This window comes from Gracilinanus agilis, chromosome 5, assembly GCF_016433145.1.
Source record: "Gracilinanus agilis isolate LMUSP501 chromosome 5, AgileGrace, whole genome shotgun sequence".
In the NCBI taxonomy this organism is placed as follows: Eukaryota; Metazoa; Chordata; class Mammalia; order Didelphimorphia; family Didelphidae; genus Gracilinanus; species Gracilinanus agilis.
The window spans coordinates 226,408,510-226,428,715 of record NC_058134.1 but is presented as its reverse complement, the minus strand read 5'-3'; the positions used below and the strand labels follow the sequence as shown (position 1 = coordinate 226,428,715).

The following is a 20,206-nucleotide window of genomic DNA, read 5'->3' as shown; positions in this document are numbered from 1 at the left end:
TTGGTCTACCTGGCTTTGGAATCAGTACCATATTTGTGTCATAAAATGAATTTGGTAGGACTCCTTCTTTGCTTATCATATCAAATAATTTGTATAGTATTGGGATTAGTTGCTCTTTGAATGTCTGATAGAATTCACTTGTGAATCCATCAGGTCCTGGTGATTTTTTCTTAGGGAGTTCTTTAATGGCTTGTTCAATTTCTATTTCTGATATGGGATTATTTAGGTATTCTATTTCTTCTGCTGTTAATCTAGGCAATTTATATTTTTGTAAATATTCATCCATATCTCCTAAATTATTATATTTGTTGCCATATAATTGGGCAAAATAGTTCTTAATGATTGCCTTAATTTCCCCTTCATTATAGGTGAGGTCTCCCTTTTCATCTCTAATACTGTCAATTTGGTTTTCTTCTTTCCTTTTTCTTATTAGATTGACTAGTACTTTGTCTATTTTATCTGTTTTTTCAAAATACAAGCTTCTAGTCTTATTTATTAATTCAATAGTTCTTTTACTTTCAATTTTATTAATTTCTCCCTTAATTTTTAGTATTTCTAATTTAGTTTTCATCTGGGGGTTTTTTATTTGTTCGCTTTCTAATTTTTTGAGTTGCATGCCCAATTCATTAATCTCTGCCCTCCTTAATTTGTTAATATATGCACTCAAGGATATAAATTTCCCCCTGAGTACTGCCTTGGCTGCATCCCACCAAGTTTGATAGGATGTCTCATCATTGTCATTCTCTTCAATGAAATTGTTGATTGTTTCTATGATTTCTTCTTTGACAATTTGGTTTTGGAGAATCATATTGTTTAATTTCCAATTGGTTTTTGACTTGCCTGTCCAGGTGCCCTTACTGATTATTATTTTTATCGCATTATGATCTGAGAAGGTTACATTTATTATATCTGCTCTTTTGCATTTGTTTGTCATGATTCTATGCCCTATTACATGGTCAATCTTTGTAAATGTACCATGTGCAGCTGAAAAGAAGGTGTATTCCTTTTTGTCCCTATTTATTTTTCTCCACATATCAATTAAATCTAATTTTTCTAGGACTTCATTCATCTCTCTTACCTCTTTCTTATTTATTTTTTGGTTTGATTTATCTAGATCTGAAAGAGGAATATTTAGATCTCCCACTATTATGGTTTTACTATCTATTTCCTTCTTGAGCTCTGCCAGTTTCTCCTTTATGAATTTGGATGCTATACCACTTGGTGCATATGTATTGAGCAGTGTTATTTCCTCATTGTTTATACTGCCTTTAATCAGGATGTAATGACCTTCCCTGTCTTTTTTAATCATATCTATTTTTACTTTGGCTTTGTCAGAGATCATGATAGCCACTCCTGCCTTCTTTTTTCCAAACAATTTTTGTCAAATGATGATTTCTTAACCCCAAAACTTGGATCTTTGGGTTTATCAAATATTAGATGACCATGATCATTTAGTCCTGTGTATTATGTACCTATTCTATTCCACAGATCCACCATTCTACATCTTATCAGGTCCCAGATTGTTTTGGTGATTTTTGTTACTATTCAATCATTTAGTCATGATTGATTGACTTTTCATGGCCCCATGGACCATAGCACTTAGGCCCTTCTCTCATCTACTATCTCTCATCCAAGTTCAGGTTCATTATTTCCTTGGCACTACCTCTCTATCTCATCCTCTGCCATCTCCTCCTTTTGCCTTTAGTCTTTCCCAACACGAGGGTCTTTTCCAATGAATCCTGTCTTCTCTTTATGTGGCCAGGATATTTAAGTTTCAGTTTCAGTAGTTGACCTTTCAATGAATAGTATGAATTAATTTCTGTAAGTGTTGACTGATTTGAACTCCTTGCTGCCCGGGGGCCTCTCAGAAGTCTTCTTCAATAAGTAAAGTGCTGAAAGGAAGAGAGATGGAAAAAGCTTGGAAGTGAGATAGATACCTATATAGGTCAATATTAGGGGAAAGCTCACTTATCAGAGCCAAGGCTAGTTCCATGGTAGAGCTGATTAATCCAATGGAAAGAAGGTGGAAATGATGGCCCCATTATAGTAGAAAGTATTTATTATGTAACTACTATTTGCCAGGAGCAAAAGTAAGACCTGAGGAAACAAAGGCAAAAACAAAAGATTCTCTGACCTCTAAGAGTCTTCATCCTAATAGAAAAAAAAGGCAATTGTGCCAAGAAAAGAGTTTTGATCTGAGGGATCACACATATGATGAGTAGAGCCAGGAAGCAATTGATTATCATGACCTTTCCAGGAATAATGGCAGGATTGATTGACGACCATTCCCAAGATCCAGAGGTGGAAAGCAGAGAAAAAGTTAATAAACATGGGGGCAGGGCAGAGGCAAGATAACTTGGAGCTATAGGGATGGCCAGATGGAATATGAAGCTTGATCTGGGAACAGCTAAATATAGTAGGTTGAGTTATTTTGTTCACCAACCAATGAAAACAGCTCAGCCCTCCAGCAATGAATTCCAAAGCTTCATGGATAAACCCCCAGGTGTTGTGGGGGGAGGGAGCCATACTGAACCCATCATTTCTGGAGATTGTGTTATAGATAGAGAGAAGGAGGTATGAGCAAGAATGAGTAGATCTGACCTTCTCTCTTAATGAGCTGTGTATTTTGTTGCTATGAAATACTTTTAGGCTTTGTTTAGTATTTTGCACCATTTCTGAAATAGCTTTTAGTAATGGCACAATTTCTTGGTGAAGGACATGATGATCTGATAATTCATGACACATTTCCCTGGCATTTTGTGTGTAGGATCTCATTTTATCATCCCAAAAACCTTGATCACTTAATCTCCATGAGTCACAGTTTTCTCATCAGTAAAATAATAACATTCTTATATAAAATAATATCTTTTGTTATATATAAATATGTCAATCTGTATAGTAATAGCTAACATTTATATAGAACTTTAAGGTTTGTTAAGTGCTTTACAAGTGTCTCATTTTATCCTCACAACCACCCTGGGAATTAGGCATTAGTATAATCATTCCCATTTTACAGATGAGGAAGCTGAGGCTGAAAATAGTCAAGTGACTTTACCTGGCTCAATTCTAAGTATTTGAGGCAGGACTTGAACTCAGGGTGGCCCTGACCCCAAATCCAGCACTCTATATCCTGTATGTGTCATCTATCTGTGCCCATAGGTTTTCCCTACTTCACAGAGTTTTCATGAGGATTAAATTAACTGATATATACCAAGAGCTCTACAAACCTATAGAAATTTTCATTTTTATATTGCTCTTGTTATTTCCTCTACAGCAAAATGGGCATCATAGATGAGAGAGAAGAAACAGTAGCCACTACTACTACCACCACCACCCCACCCCTTAGAGTGATTTTACAAACTTCAAAAGGTTCTTTCCTCACAACACTCTGAGGCAGTGATGGCCAAACGTTTTAAAGAGGGGGCCAAAGGAAAGGAAATGCTCATCTGTCAGTCTGTTTCTAAGGCAACTCTTTGCAAGTTTCACTGTATTGTATCCTCCTCATTATATTCGTCAGATTAGGAATAATGTTGAACAGCTGGATAGAACATTTCAGGAGGCTGCATCTAGCCCGCAGGCCATAGTTTGCCCATCACTGATGTTCCACCCAAGGTCATCCAGCTAATAAGGAAGTTAGGAATTGAGTCGTCTGACTCCTAGATCAGGGAATGATATTTCCATTGAACCACATAGTTTTCTCTACTTTTCCTCCCAGGTAATCTCCCTGAGTAAAAATGTGTCCTTTTGAGACTACAGTGATTTTTATCCCTGGTTGGCTTGGTGACCACCAACACTCTGTACTGAAATTGTTTGGATGACTAGGAAAAACAAATTACTAATCCTCTTCAATGGACAGCCTTTAAACTTCCCAACCCCTCCTCTGAACCATCACACCCAGAAAGATATGCCTTAGAACTGTGTTGGTGAACCTATGGCATCCACGCCAGAGGGGGCTACTCCTCTCCCCCTCTCCACCTCACCTGAGGACATTTGTCACATAATCCACCCCTCTGCCCAGCATCCCAATGGGAGTCCTTCCTCACTCCCCTGTCTGGGGTTAGGGTGTGGCTCACATGCAGCATGAGGGTTGCCGTTTGGGCATTCAGTCTCCAAAAGGTTTGCCATCACTTTCCTAGAAGATCCAGCTTGGATCTCTCTAGGCTAAGATTTGACCCCATTTCTCCTGGTACCTACTATGGAGAGGTCTCTGGCCCAAGCCAAACCTTGAACCTTGAGGTTAGAGAATTCCTCTTAACTCACAGTTTCTTAACCTGAAATCCATAGATCACTATGGAGTACAGATTTCAGAGGGCCCATGAGCTTGGAGGAGAAACATTACATCATCATTTCAATAAAATTGGTTACTTTAGGCATTTAAAAATATAATTTGAGAAGGGGACTGGTCCATAGAATCCATCTGGCCATCAAACAAGTCAACACACAAAAAATAAATGTTAACAACTCCTGTTTTAACCCAATAAATCTTTGGTTAGTCCTAGGACCCCGAAACCTATCTCAGGTACTCCACTCAAGTACACAGTGAAACCATCAGGGCATCCACCCTGTTCTACATTCCATCCTGATCTATGCTTATTGGTCAGCAACAAAATTATAGAATGTCTAGCCTTTCTCCTCTTTTCTAAAAAGAAAAAGACCACTTCTCACAGCAAAAAGCTGAAAACAGATGGGGATAGGTAATGATTGTGATGGCAGGGCAGATGGCAACATGAGAGGAAATGAGAGGAATGGTTGGATGGGATGGAAATATGGTCTAGTTAATGGGCTAATACTCTCATTCACTGTCAATCTCAGCCCCAAGGATGAGTCCCAAAATTGGATGGATGAACTCCAAGAGTAACTCTGATTCTACAGTTGATTTTTATATAGGAAGGCAGGACTATGCCCCAATACACATTTGTCTCTAGCACTTAGCGCTAATATTCATCAGTCCAGCAGACAGGTAGGTGGCATAGTGGATAAAGTACTAGGCCTGGAGTCAGGAAGACTCATCTTCCTGAGTTCAAATCCCACCTCAGACATTTACTATCTGTGTGACCCTGAGCAAATCACTTAACCATATTTGCCTCAGTTTCCTCATCAGTAAAATGAGCTGGAGAGGGAAATGGCAAACCACTTCAGTAACTCTGCCAAGAAAACCTCAAAAGAGGTCACAATGAGTTGAACACAACTGAATAAATGCCACTATTTTGCAGGAAGAAGAGGCCAAAAAATGCATCTACATGACTTTCTTCATGGGAAAGAGATCCATGCATATTGGATGCCAGACAAAATGTATCAAGACAGTGATTGTGAGTATCTCCCTCCCCACCCATCATAATGGATTTTTTTTCCATTCGATTCCATTGAACTTTTTGTAACTACCTACCTCAGTGCCAGGAACTGTGCACTGTTTTGGGGTTACAAAGACAAAAGAAAAGTTCCTCTTATCAAAGAATTTCCACTCCAATATGAAACTACAGCCTTATTATCCCCCCCAAAAAAAACCTCTATTCTTTCTTTTTTATTCTTTGTTCTTTCTTCCTCTGTCTTTCTGATTTCCCATCCTTTTTCCTATTTCCTTTCTTGAGAGGCATAGATTTTTTTTTGAAACCAAGTATATCTGGTTTAGGCTGAAAGTATAGCAGCCATTCATAAGACCAATCCCAACAAGGAAGGCACAGAAGCTTTGGTCTCCTTCCTTTTTCTGACCTAGACCAATTTTCTCATCCTTATACTTTTAGGATTCCCCTCTCCGTCAAGTTCCCCATATTGGCACTGCACTTAGTTTGGACTCCACTTTGAATTTACCCCTACTTAAGCTTGGAACTACAGAGCCCAGGTGATCTAGCCTTAGCCTCCCAAGCAGCAAGGATTCAGACTCAAGCCACCACATCTGGCAGATTCATAGATTTTGAGCTGGCTTTAGGGTCACCAATCCAATTATCCCCCTCACTATAAGTTGGGGAACTGAAGCCTTAAGAGGTAACTTGCCCAAGGTCACACAGGCACCACAAGGTCAAACATACACCCTTTACCCCTTCATGCCAGAACCCAAGATGTGGGTGAAAGTGATAGACTTTAGAAATATCATACCTCTGGTGCTTTCTGCCTGTGTGACCATAGACAAGTCATTTAGCCCCTCTCCCCCTTAGTTTCCTCAATTATTGGGCTAGAGAGCTTCTGACGTCCTTTTGGCTATAATCTTCTGAGATCCTAGGTTTGGACTAGGAGAAAGGAGCCCAGAATAAGACTGATCCCAACCTTCTCCATTTCAGGCCAAAGAATGTTGTGCTGGCTTCTTTGGACCTCAGTGCCAGCTTTGTCCTGGCAAAGCTGGGAATGCCTGCTTTGGGAATGGCATCTGCCTAGATGGAGTGAACGGCACAGGAGTATGCGAGTGTGAGGGAGGGTTCAGTGGGACAGCCTGTGAGACATGCACGGAGGGCAAATATGGTTCTAACTGTGATCAAGGTAAGGAGGGTTTGGGGGAACTTCCTTCTCTGCTGCAGGGTACCCAGATGACTTCAAAGATGACTTCCCTTGAAGTACTCTCAAGTCAGCTGACAAGCCATCAGCAAAGACTGAGTCAGCACCTTCTCCCCTAACATCTCTATCTCAAAGCAATGGGGCAGGGATAATACTCTAGGGCTGTCATCATTTTCACTGAGTTGATGATAAAAGTCCAAATCACATGTTCTTCGCATATGGCCAGTGTCAGTGTTTTTTTCTGGCAGCTAGTTGTGCAGTGGATAGAGCACTGGACTTGGAATCAAGAAGACTCATCTTCATAAATTCAAATCTAGCCTCAGACACTTACTAGCTGGGTGACCCTGGACAAGTCACTTAACCCTCTTTGCCTCACTTTCCTCATCTGTCAAATGAGTTGGAGAAGGAAATGGCAAATACTCCACTATCTTTGCCAAGAAAACTCCAAAATGGATCACAAAAAGTCAGATACAACTAAAATGACTGAACAACAACAAAATGTTTTCTTGGGCTTTTTGCTTAAATTAGATGCTGGTAAATTTGCAAGGCACTGTCATTTACATACTGTCTATTAAGCACCAATCTTTACCCTTATCATATTTTTAAAATAATCATTCCCATTTTTGTAATAAAAATCAGTGTGCCATCATCAATAAATGGCTGGCTACACAGATGCCTGTGAATCTGCCCATTTGACCAAGTCACTTAACCTCTAAGATGTCCAAATTCCATTCATTGGAGAGGTGCTGACCTATATTGGGGGATTTTGCTCATCTGAGAGTCTCCTATAACAGTTAAATCATAGGTCAAGTCCCCTTCCCTAGCTATATGACAACTCATGTCACTCTTTAAGGTTTACATGTCCTTTTATGTCTGTTAGACCAAAAGAGCCTCAAGTTACCATATTTGAGCCTCTATGGTCTCCTTGGACGTTGTAGACTTGATGAGCTCTGTGATGACCCCTGGTTCTTTCACGGCACCAACGAATTCAGGAAAGTCACATCAGGGACATGGTTGTAGCTCCTGATGCTAATAAACAGTGCACATCTCTCTTGCTGGCCAGAGCTCACAGGATGGGTGTTTGTTTTTTTTCTTTTTTGTTTAGTATGTGGTTGTGTCCATGGACAATGCAGCCAGGGGCCCAATGGCGATGGGTCCTGTGAATGTGACGTTGGCTGGAGGGGAGTGAAATGTGACAGTGGTGAGTCAATCTTAAGTCTTTCAACAAAAACAGTAGCCATCATCGTCATCGTCATCATCATCACTAAGAATTATTCATAGCATATAATATATAAATTATGTCATACATTTATCATATGTAATTAAATGTTACACTTTTAACATAATCATATATTATAATTATACAAATTTGTTATGGTTATCATTATAATATAATTTAACATAACTATAATATATTATTATAATTAAATAATATTGTTATAATTATAACCAAGAAATAAACTGCTATAAAACCATAGTGATGATTGCATATGATAATATTCTTATTATAATTATATAATTGTCATAAGTATAGAACACCATAGTGATAATTATATGACATATGTATCATAATTATATGATTGTCTTTATGCTTACCACAATAAACAGTATAATTATAATACAGTTATAACATAATATAATAATTGTATATGATATAATGGTTATAATTACATAATGTATAGTATAATTATTAAGTAATCATTATTATTAATATAATAATAGATCTGTGATATCATTAATATAAGAAACTCAGTATAAAGGAAACTCCTTCTACCAATGGAGCTTAGTACCTTCCCTTTAGTTTAGAGTCTTAGAGAATTGCCTGAAGCACCAAGAGGTTCAGAAATTTGGCCACGGTCACATAATCAATAGATGTTCACGGGAGAATTAAACCACCAAGTCTTCTTAACTTCAAGACTGGTTCTCTGTTGTCTCAGGCTACCTGTAATGATGATAATATTTCATGCAACATGCTTATAGGCTCTTTGAGGGGGATACTAGAAGCATTCTTATCCCTCCTGAGACTCAGAAATACTAAGTATCTTGCCCAGGGTCTCATAGTATCAAATATCTGAGACAGGATTCGCAATTGGGCCTTCCTGACTCCAATCCCAGTGCTCCCTGGCTAGTCTATTCACCTCATTAGTTCCTTAATGTTTCATACCCAGACTTCCTCTCCTTTAGAAAAGGCCCTTTATTCCTGGGTCCTACATTTGCTGTGAATACTTGATGTTTACCATTTTTAAACATCATATCTTCTACTTCAGTAGTCTTTCAATGTTCCATCAGGGAGTTGAAATGATCCTGAGCTCTCGAAGGTCATGCCAGCAAAATATAAGTGTTGGTGTATCCCTCGATGCTAAAAAGGACTGGAGTAGAGTCCAGCTAAGTTTGCTTCTAGAGGCTCATGATCAGGAGGCTGACCATCAGGGGATGCGTTTGTTTTTTTTTTAGTCACTCTAACCCATGAACAGGAGAGACAATCTACGTTGGCAGAGATTCCTCCCCCACTGAGGAAATCCCAAATTCTTGAAGTAATCAAGTAACAGAATACTCATGTCTTTAAAGCCAGGGAAGGTGGAGGGAGTTTTAAAATAATATAGTCTAATACCTGGCAGCTAGGTGGCACAGTGGATAGAGTCCAAAGTCTGTCACTTCCTGAAGTCAGGAAGGCTCATCTTCCTGAATTCAAATCCAGCTCCAGATACTTACTAGCTGTGTGATCTTGTGCCTCAGTTCCTCATCCGTAAAATAAACTGAAGAAGGAAATGGAAAATCACTTCACTACCTTTGCTAAGAAAACCCTAAATGGCATCACAAAGAGTCAGACATGACTGAAAAACAACTAATGACCTGCATCTCTGACAGATAAATAAAGGGAAACCTAGAAATATTCAGTGATTTGTCCAACATCGTCCAACAAGACAGTGGTAGACCTAGAGATAGACTCTACGGCAAGCTCTTCTAACTTTTTTCAGGATTTGAACTGAGATCTACTCCAAGTCCAACCCTTTTTTTCTATTCTTTATCAAAGACAATGTCCAGAAACATTAAGGACTAAGGTATTGTTTTTATGGCATTGTTTTATAAAAGTTCATAGTAGTGAATAGATCATTTCTTTTCAGATGTTTCTTTCACTTCTCAATGATGAGGTGATGAATCAATGCAATTTTTTTAAATTATGAAAAAAAGAACATCTAATTCTCATTCCGGATCTACTGGTTGGAGTGGGTTTGCAAGTCCTGGAACCACCAATATTTAAGAACCAATTGCCCCGCCAAGACCCCCCCAAGATAGGGATTAGAGTTAGGATTATGTGCTGTAAGATGCATTATCTAATATGATCCTGGAAACAAGAGATGAATGAGCTGAGTACAACCAGAAAGGCGGATAAGCTGCATTTGATAAATAAATAAACAGGGTTAGAGAGCAGCCCAGTGGTTTTCCCAAGGTCACAACAGCCAATCAGAGAGAGTTTCTACTACTAGAATCCAGAGTTCTTAACTTCTTGCCACCTCTGATTTGTCATGGTTCTGCATATTGTTGGCATGAGAAAACCCAGTCCTGGGCTATATAATAATCAATTCATTTTTACTGGACATGAAAGATATTATCATTTTCAGAGTACAGCATTCCTGAACCCCCTTGGAGAATTAATTTGTTATCTTTTTCCAGAGATCAAGGAAGATGACTGTAACAAAACTTGCCACACCAGTGCAAAGTAGGTATCTACTCTGACTGCTTTCTGAGGGTGTCTCTCTGAGTGGGAAAATTATTTCTTTCAAGAGATCTCCAGTTCATCCTTATCCTGGGGAGTAGTGGGTGGGATGGAAAGAGACAGGGCTAGTTGGATTGGATAGAGCCATACTCAATGTGGACAGAATGAGATCCTTTCTCATCAGTCCAAGGGCTGCATTATAGTTACTGGACACCATCTTGGCAAAGGCTATGTTTCTACAATTTGTTGTGAGGATAAAATTAGAACATCCTAGAATTAGGCCACAAGCAGCCACACATATTCCCTTCAGGAAGCTGCTACCTTGATTCTTGGGATTTAAAGCTTAGAAGGAACCAAAGAGATCCTCTAGTCCAGGGGTCGGCAACCTATGGCTCTTGAGCCATATCTGGCTCTTTTGAGGGCCAGATATGGCTCTTTCTGCAGGAGCCATAAAGTCAATTTTTTTTCAGGTGCTGTTACAGGAGTGCGCACTGTGAGCACTGTACGGCTCTCACGGCCAAAAAAGTTGCTGACCCCTGCTCTAGTCCAACCTCTTCATTTTATAGATTCAGAAACAGGACAGAATGGCAATTTGACTTGCCCAATCATACAGGCGATAAATAGGATCATTGGCCTGGCACTAGAAAAGACCTCAAAACCAATCCCATCCAACCCCATCATAGTAGAGATGAGGAACTTGAGATCTGGAGGGCCTATGTGCTTGCCCAAGGTCACATAGATAATAAGAATCTAATTTGGGTTTCAGACCCAATTCTTCTGCCTCCAAATGCCATGCTCTTTTTACCACAATATGCTGCCTCTATCTGGGGCATTTGCAGGCAAAATGAGATATTGTCCTAGTTAAACCCAAGTAGTATTGGAAACTTACCTAAAATAGAAAGAACCACAGTACACCCTCCTAATAAGCTTATTTTGTACCAATTCTGTGAAAGCAAGAAGGGGAGAGTGGAGAGAGACAAAAAACAGAGAGAGAAGGAGAGGAAGAGGAAAAGGGAGAAGGAGAAGGGTGAACGAGAGAGAGAGAGAGAGAGAGAGAGAGAGAGAGAGAGAGAGAGAGACTTCTATTCAATACTCTCTTGAACTCATAGGATTATAGTTTTAGAGGCCATCTAGTCCAACTCCCTCATTTTAAAGAGGAAACTGAAACCCAGAAAAAAAGTTATAGGACTTGCCCAAGGTCAAACAGTTTATAAGAAGCAGAAATCATTGATTTTTGGTGTTTTCCTGGAGCTTCTTCATAGACATAGTAATGCAGTATGTATAGTCAGGGTGGGGGGTAGTATTGAATTTGGAATCTGAGGTCTTGGGTTTAAATCCCACCTGTTATCAGTTACTGCTTATGTGACTTTGAGTAGTTCATTTACCCTCTCTGTTCTTTGGTTTTGTCTTCTATAAAATGAAGGTGTGGATCTGGATGACCTCTAAGGTCTCTTCTAGCTCTAAGGCTATAATCCTATGAGTTCAAGAGGAGCATAAATGAACCTTCCATAAGTCAGGGCAAAGAGTAGAAGTATTTCTAGTGTTCTTTTTACCTCTACCTTTTTTTGTCCCTCTCCCTCTGTTACTCTAGCTCTTCCCTACTTTCTTCCACCCTCTTCTTGCTCTCTCTCTGTCTCTGTCTTTCTTTGCCTCTCTTTCTATGTGTGTCTCTGAGTGGCTGGCTGGCTCTCTCTCCCTTTCTTTTTCCTTCTCCTCTGACATCTCTTCTATCCTTAAATCTATAATCCTCTGACCCTTGTCTGTACCTCAGTTTCCTCATCTGTAAAATGAGGTTAGACTCAAAAGGTCACTTCTAGCTCTGATGCCCAATCCACCTGACCTTTGGGTTAAATAACAGTCTTGTTTTTTGGTAATGGCCACCCACTACTGTGAATTGAAATATTCGTGGTATTAAGCATAGGACCATACTCCCAGTAGCCCCTGCTCGTGTATACATATTATTAGGGCAAGGACTATAGTAGGGTTGTTTGTGTGGAGATTTTTGTTTGTTTTGTTTTGTTGTCTTTGTATGCCCAGCACTTAAGGAACTTAATAAAAGCTCCTTGGTTGATGGATCGGTTTTTCTCATCATGAAACTTTCCTGTCTTCCATTTCTTAGCTGTCTTCTCAGTTCCGATGGTACAGCTTACTGCAAGTGTGCGGCTGGTTTTCAAGGGAATGGGACAATCTGCACAGGCAAGTTCATTCATTTCCTGCCTTTTCAAAGCATCCTGGGAATGAATCTTTGGGTTTTTCTCTTTACTAAAAGGGGGCTAATGGAGATCTCTGAGGACTCCAATAATTGTTGCTAAAGAATTCACAGGATCACAGACTTAGAGCTAAAATGGGCCTTAAAGGCCATTTAGTCCAACCTCCCTTATTTGACAGATGAGAAGTTGAGACTCTGAAATGCAAAGCAACTTGCCTAGGGCCACAGAGCTAGTAAGTACCTGAGATGGGATTTGAACCAGTGTTCCAAGGCGCCACTAGGGAGCAAACTGAGTAGAGTGCTGAACCTAAAGTCAGGAAGACCTAAGTTCTAATTTGGCCTCAGATACTTACTAGCTGTGTAACCCTGGGCAAGTCATTTAACTTCTCTTTATCTCACTTTGCTCCTATGTAAAATTAGATAACAATAGTACCTACCTCCCAGGATTGTTAGGATCTATTAAGATAATATTTATAAAGCACTTACCACAGTACCTGACACATAGTAGGTGCTATCTATCTACCTATATCTTAGCTATTATTATTTTTTATTAACTATTATTTTTTTGTAAAGCACAGTACCTGGCACCTAAGTTCAAGTCTATTACTCCATGCACTGTCATGCTGCATGGATTATACTACATGTTGCTTGAGGTCACAAAAATCCCAGATGGGAGAGCAGCTGGGTTGCTCAGTGGCTAGAGAGCTAGGTCTGAAGTTAGGAAATCCTCCATTCAACTCTGGCCTCAGACACTTCCTAGCTGTGTGAACCTGGGCAAATCACTTAACTCCAAGTGCTAGCCCTTTCTGCTCTTCTAGCTTGAAAATGATACTTAGTACTGTCAACTTTCCAAGAGACAGGGGCAAACTTGGGGGTTCCAAAAACACAGCTGATAGTATCTATGCTAAGACAGAAGGTAAGGGTTTTTTTAAGTCCCAAATTACTTTAGGGACTGCTATATGACACTGTTGACCATGCACATCACTAATATCCTCAAAATCCTTTATTCCTTTCTATTCTCTGAAGCATCAGAAAACAAATCTATTTCCTTTTTCCCACAACAACCTTATAATATTTTAAAATAGGGGTAGGGAGACTCTTAAGGATGTGTCCACAAGCAGGATATATTTTGTTCCCAGGTGGCACTGGAGTTGATGAACCTGGGCTGTGTCTATTGTCATTTTCTGCTGGGTTGGCTAAGTGGTTGACAACCCAGTGATCCATATGTGATCAAACCCCATTAAGAAGACTGTTCCATCAGCCAGAACCCCTTCTTCAAGTCAACAAACATTTATTAAGCACCTACTGTGTACTGCCCACTAGATTAGGTACCAGGGATACAAAGATAGATGTGATATACCCCATGTTTTCAAGGACTACCTTCTGGGGAGGAAATAGGGCATGTCCATAAATAACCGTGAGAGAGCAGGAAATATGATACATGGAAAGGAGTAGTCCTGTAAGAAAGAAGTCTGAGGGACATGACATGTTGTTAAATTAGTAAAGGGAGAAGAAGGAAGAGAGATGAGCGAGTTAGAGAAACTTCAAGAAGGAGGAATGTAATGCAGGGTTCTTGCATTGCAGTATTAAGCTGCAATGCAAGAACCCTGCATTACAATATGAAACTGGGGAAGGAATGGCCAAGGTAAAAGGGCTTGGGTGTTACTAAGCTGTTGCTATGGTCCTAAGAAGGTCTTGGCAGGCCAAGGACTGGCTGCCCTCCGCCAGAGCTGAATGGTCTCTGGTTAGAAATTAATTTGATCCTGTAGCTAATCATTTGTAGAGGAAATAGATGTTGTTGGGTTGCTCTTGAGGAAGGTCCTAATAACTAGGCTAACCTATTTTTCCTACCCACGATTCCACCACCCTTCACCACCCAGGGCCCCAGGGGGAAAGTCAGGGATAAGTAGGTGATCAGGGAGAAGACGGGAGAAAACAGAACCCAGAGTTGGGTTTGCAGGGGCTTTTATAGTCTCAGCCCAACTGCCAGTTGGCACTTGCCCCATGGTGCATGCCATCGGCAAGATTCCATTCAGGGTAACTGACAGCTTAGCTTAGGCTAATACTGCAATGCAAGAACCCTGCATTACAGGAGACACTTGAGTTTTGTCTTGGAGGGAAAAAAGAACCTAGCCTCATCACCTCTCCTCCCTTACCCCAATTTGTAGTTCTAGCCCTGGAGAGTACCTTATATTTTCATTTTCTTTGTGTGTTGTTAACCTGGAAAAACACAGAACCACTAAAGCTGTTCCACAGAACATGTCTTTAATCAGGACAAGGGACGCCATGCTCTTATGGCCACCACACAGTTATGTGCACACAATACCACATTGGCTTTAAAATTCTGGGGAACAATGTCTCTGGGAAAATGCACCACCAATGGGAATTCTAGGACTGAAGAACTTGGGTTCAAACTTTAAGTTATACTATATTCAGCCTATGTGATTCCAGGCCAGGTATTCCACTCTGAGCCCTCAGTTGCCTCCTCTCTAATGTGAGGGGTTGGACTAAAAGATCTTCCAAGGTCACTTCCAGCTCTCAAGTTATAATCTCTTCCTTTCTATAGCAATTGATGCCTGTGAAACCAGCAATGGGGGCTGCTCCACCCAAGCCGATTGCAGGAGGACCACGCCAGGAAATCGAGTGTGTGTTTGCAAAGCAGGATACACTGGAGACGGCATCGTGTGCCTAGGTCTGGGCAGAGCTATAACTGGGGTGGCAAAACTGGGACTTGTCTCCGGGCAACAAAATTTAAGGGACAGCTTGAGCAATCCTTCAGCAGCATAGAAGCAACAGAGCTTAAGAAGTAATTAATGAGAATAATTAGTTAAACTACTAAGTGGCCAGATGATGGCTTTCCCCATCTATCAGTCATCTCCTAAGGAAGTCCCATATCTAATTGCAGCTATTTCCTTTTCTAATTCCCATACAAGTATCTCCCCTTTTTCAGCCTCAAAGATATTCCATTGTACTCCTTCATGAGGAGAGTTCAATGTCTCTCATTCCTTCCCTCTGATGTTTTTAGGTTGGGTTTTTTTTTTTTTAGTCCAAAGTCTCTCCACACCCCTGATTTTTAAAATTTGATTTAAAAAGTCCCCTTCATTACCTGATTACTCCAGATGTTAAATTTCCCAGATATAGCTCTAGATAGGAACTCTCAGAAGAAAAGTTCTTGGGGCAGCTTGGTGGCTCAGTAAATAGAAAGCCAGTCCTAGAGACAAACGATCATGGGTTCAAATTTGTTACCTTAGACACTTCAAAGTTGTGTGACCCTGGACAAGTCACTTAGCCTCAATTGCCACTCTTTTGCCTTGGAACTGATATTTAGTACTGATTCTTAGACAGAAAGTAAGGTTTATTAAAAGAGGAGGGAGGAGGAAGACCAAGAGGAAGAAAGAGTAGAATAATTATTCTTTTCCCTTACCCCAAGGGACTATTCCATTCCTGAAGACCAATATAGTACATGTAATGGAAGCTGGCATCAACCCAAGTATTGCAAAATTATTCAAGGGCTAATTAATAACATATTTCTGTTTGCAAGTTGGGGGTTGTATGTAAGATGCTGAAAGTTAGTTTGGAGGGGGCTAGGTTTTTAAAAAGAAGAAGAAGATTAATAGGGAAATTTCTAGGGAATGAAAACATTTTTTGTAGTAACCTGAATTTTTTTCATTCCCAAGGCTGATTAAAAAATTCAGTTGTTCAGACATTTCTGATTGTTAGTGACCCCTTCTGTGGTTTTCTGGGCAATGATACTGGATACTGTTTTACCATTTCCTTCTCCAGCTCATTTTGCAAATGAGGAAACTGAGGCAACCAGGATTTGTGGCTTCCCAAGGGTAACACAGGCCAGATTTGAACTCAGAAAGTTGTCTTCCACATTCCAGGCCAGATCTACCCACTATGCTACCTAGTTACCCCAAAAACAACACCAACAATAATGATAACAAATTAGCCACATGAAAGCTCTGCTTCTAGTCATTATATCATTCAACCAAAAAATATTTATTAAGTTCTTATTGCTGGGAAGTCAATGTGCTATGTTCTAAATATATCAAGAAAGGCAAAAATAGTCCCTGCCCTCCAGGAGCTCCCAATCTAATGGGGGAGACCACATGGAAATGAGTGGTACATACAAGATGTCGCTGTGCTGAGGTAGCCTCGGTAGATCCTCTGCCAGTTCTTATGAATAATCATCCAATGGTACTAGTAGTCCTTTGTATTCATCAAGGAAGATCTGGGGAAGCAGGGTAGTACTGTGGAACAGTGGGAGTTGAGAGCCATTTTTCCCAATTAAAGGTCATGGGAATATTCCTTCATTAGGGGCAGGAATGATTCTACAATGGTTCTTATGAGATGACATCATAAATATTTTCATGCATTAAGAAGAAAGGAGTAAATGGAGTAAATAGAAGGTAACTTCAGCGGGGATGGTGCTAATAATTGTAAGGACTAGGAAAGGCCTCCTGCAGAAGATGGCATTCGAGCTTGATGGAGGTCAGGGATTTTAAAAGATAGAGATGAGGAGGGAAAGCATCCCAGGTATGGGGGACAGCCAAGGCAAAGACAGCGAGGTGAGAGATGGAGAGTTGTATATAAAGAATAGTGAGTAGTTCGTTATGGTTGGATCCTAGAGTACATAGAGGGGGGAAATGGACAAGAAGACTGAAAAGGCAGGAAGGAGAAACATTGTAAAAAGCTTCAAATGCCAGACAAAGGAGATTATATTTGCTTCTAGACCTTATAACTAATCTGGCTTACACACACACCATACCACACATCCCCTTGTGCCCCTCCCCTGCAAAAGTTCATCTGATTGATTGTGGTCTTTTGTGTTTCAAAGAAATTAACCCCTGTTTGGAAAACAATGGAGGTTGTGACCAAAATGCAGAATGCACCCAGATTGGACCCAACCAGGTAAGTTGGGTTTCCATACCCTGCCCTCCTCACTGTTCTAGTTTTTGGTTTTGTTTTGTTTTTTATCAGTAGTGTTCTTGTTGTTCAATCATATCAGATTCTTTGTGAACTCATTTGGGACTTTCTTGAAAAAGATACTAGAATGGTTTGCCATTTATTTCTCCAGCTGATTTTACAGATGAGGAAACTGAGGCCAACAGGATGAAGTGATTTGCCCAGAGTCACACAGCTAGTAAGTGTTTGAGGCCACATTTGTACTCAGGAAGATGAGGCTTCCAGAATCCAGGCCCAGCACTCTATCCACTATGCCATCTAGTTGGCAGTATCCTTTAGGGTCATTTAATATGGCTTCTTTGAAGGGACAAAGAGACCATGGTACCAGCTCCAAAGACCCTAGAAATCACCCAGAAGACCCAGATTCAAATCTTGCCTTTAAGGTTTACTACCTGAATCACTTTGACAGGTATCTTAATCTCCTGAACTCCGTTTCCTCATTTGTAAGAAAAGGAGGTTATGATCAATGCAATGACCAATCCTAATTTCAGAAGACCCAAGGTAACTGACTTATCAAAGGGCTAGCTATGTGACATCTATGTTTTTACCTAAGTGAATAATAGGAATGCTGGCCACTACAGGTCCAAGGCCAAATCTCTATGGGCCTACACTAGCGACCTCCCTTAAGACAATATCGATGGCTTGATGACTTACTGGATGTAGTTTTTCAAGTGGTTCAAAATCCAACTACTTGTCTGGCTCTCATCTTTTCACTTGTCCATAAAAGAGATTTTGTCAAATAGATCCCTTGCTGAAGTCCAAGTAAATTATATCTACAATATTGCCCCATCCAGCAACCTTGTCAAAAACAGAAATGAGGTGATCATTAGTTTCCTTTTTAAACCTAGGCCAGCACCCAAGTATTCTCATCCTAAGTGATAAAATGGACAAAACACTGGGCCTAGAGTCAAGAAGACATTGGTTCAAATCCAGTCTTAGACACTTACTAGCTGTGTAACCCTGGGCAAGTCATTAAACCTCTGCTTGCCTTGGGTTCCTAATAATAAAAACACCTATTTCCCAGGTTTGTTGTGAGGATCAAATGAGACAACATTTGTAAAGCACTTTGCAAACCATAAAGTACTCTGTAAATAACAGTTATTATTATTTCCTTTCCAATGCTCTTTCTACTGACCTATTCTGCCTAACTGATAAAATTTCAAAGATGCAATGAAGGTCTTTTTTAAGATGTTAGCTTCAGAAGTCTCAATCAAATGAGCCCACCACAGCCTAATAGAAGGAAATCACAAATAATCCAAGCCCTCTTTAAAGTTAAAATACTAGCATCCTCCTAGTTCTGATGTGGATACCAGGTTGGAGTGGTAGAATGCTCAGAATAAGCCAATGAAAAAAGAAAATTTCTGATAGAATAAATAGGATTATTCCATATCATAAGCCTTTTTGGACTACAGGTATATGATGGCCTTGAAATGTTCCTTCTCCTCCACAAAATGCTTACCCAGCTTGATGGCATCTGAAATTTCATAATTAGAGATTCATTACTTTCCCATGAGATTGAAATTACAACTTCTCTCGAGAAAGGGAATCTATTGTACGGCGTCAGTCATGTACACCTAGTGTAAATGAGTTTATTATATCCCTTACTGAGGTCAAGGTTAGTGACATTGTTTATTGTATTACAATTAAAAAGGACCTGAGAGCTGACTAAAGATACAATGTGCCTTTTTTTTTTTCTCTTGCAGGCTGTCTGTAACTGTTTGCGAGGATATACAGGAGATGGTAAAACATGCACACTCATCAACATCTGCTTAACGGTGAGTATGGTTTTTGGACAAATGCCCTTTTATGTATTTTTTTCAATTTACTATTTATTTTTAAGCATTCTTTTCTTTCTAAATTTTGGGTTCTCCAGTGGAATTGTGAGTCAGCTAAGGGGGGCTAGACGGTTTTGGGGAGAGGAAAAGAACATGAAACTATAGGAAAATATTCAAAATAAAAATATAATTTTAAAAATAAATAAATAAATGAAAGTTTAAGAAATAAATAAATCAGTTTGGGGTTCTAAAGTCTTTACTTCCCTCCCAAACTCAATGAAAAAGCAAGCAATAGGATATCAATTGTGCATATGAAATTATGCAAAACATCTTTCCATGTTAGCCATATTTTAAAAAGGCAAGAAAAATTAAAAAGTGAGAAATTGATATTTCATTTTGCACTGAGTTCATCAGCTCTCTCTCTGGAGATGGATATATCTCTTCATCATGAATCCTTTGGAATTCTCTTGGATCATTGTATCGATATAAGTAATCGAGTCTCTCATAGTTGATCATCATTGTGATGTTGCTATTACTATACACAATGACTTCCAGGTTCTTCTCAATTCACTTTGCATCAGTTTATAAAAGTCTTGCCATGTATTTCTGAAATCATTCCTCATAATTTCCCACAGCACAATAGTACACCATCACAGTCACATGCTACAACTTGTTCATCCATTCCCCAATTGATAAGAAGCCCTCCCCTTGATTTCCAATTCTTTGCCAACACAAAAAGAGCTTCTATAAATGTTTTGGGATATATAATTCCTTTTCTTTTTTATCTCTTTGGAATACAGATCTAATAGTGGCATTGCTAGATCAAAGGGTATGACAGTTTTATAGCCCTTTGGGTCAAGTTTGAAATTGTTTCTCCAGGATAGCTGGGACCAATTCACTACTCCACCAACAATTCATTATTTTCCCCTCATTCTCTCCATCAATTGCCATTTCTAATAGGTTTAATACAGTACCTTAGAGTTGTTTTAATTCACATTTCTCTAATCAGTAGTCATTTGGAGCATCTTTCATATAACTTTAATGTTTTCT

At 39.7% G+C, this 20,206-nt stretch overlaps 1 protein-coding gene across 1 annotated transcript in view; it reads left to right on the top strand.

Annotated features, from left to right (window-relative positions):
- The window catches only part of STAB2 (stabilin 2), a 183,309-nt gene that overhangs the window by 106,959 nt on the left and 56,144 nt on the right, over positions 1–20,206 (top strand). Inside the window, exons 37-44 of the mRNA XM_044679478.1 lie at positions 5,214–5,309; positions 6,276–6,471; positions 7,592–7,687; positions 10,162–10,207; positions 12,324–12,400; positions 14,980–15,105; positions 17,254–17,327; positions 19,085–19,156. Of these exons, the coding sequence (XP_044535413.1) occupies positions 5,214–5,309; positions 6,276–6,471; positions 7,592–7,687; positions 10,162–10,207; positions 12,324–12,400; positions 14,980–15,105; positions 17,254–17,327; positions 19,085–19,156 (783 nt within the window). The remainder of the gene's footprint in view (positions 1–5,213; positions 5,310–6,275; positions 6,472–7,591; positions 7,688–10,161; positions 10,208–12,323; positions 12,401–14,979; positions 15,106–17,253; positions 17,328–19,084; positions 19,157–20,206) is intronic.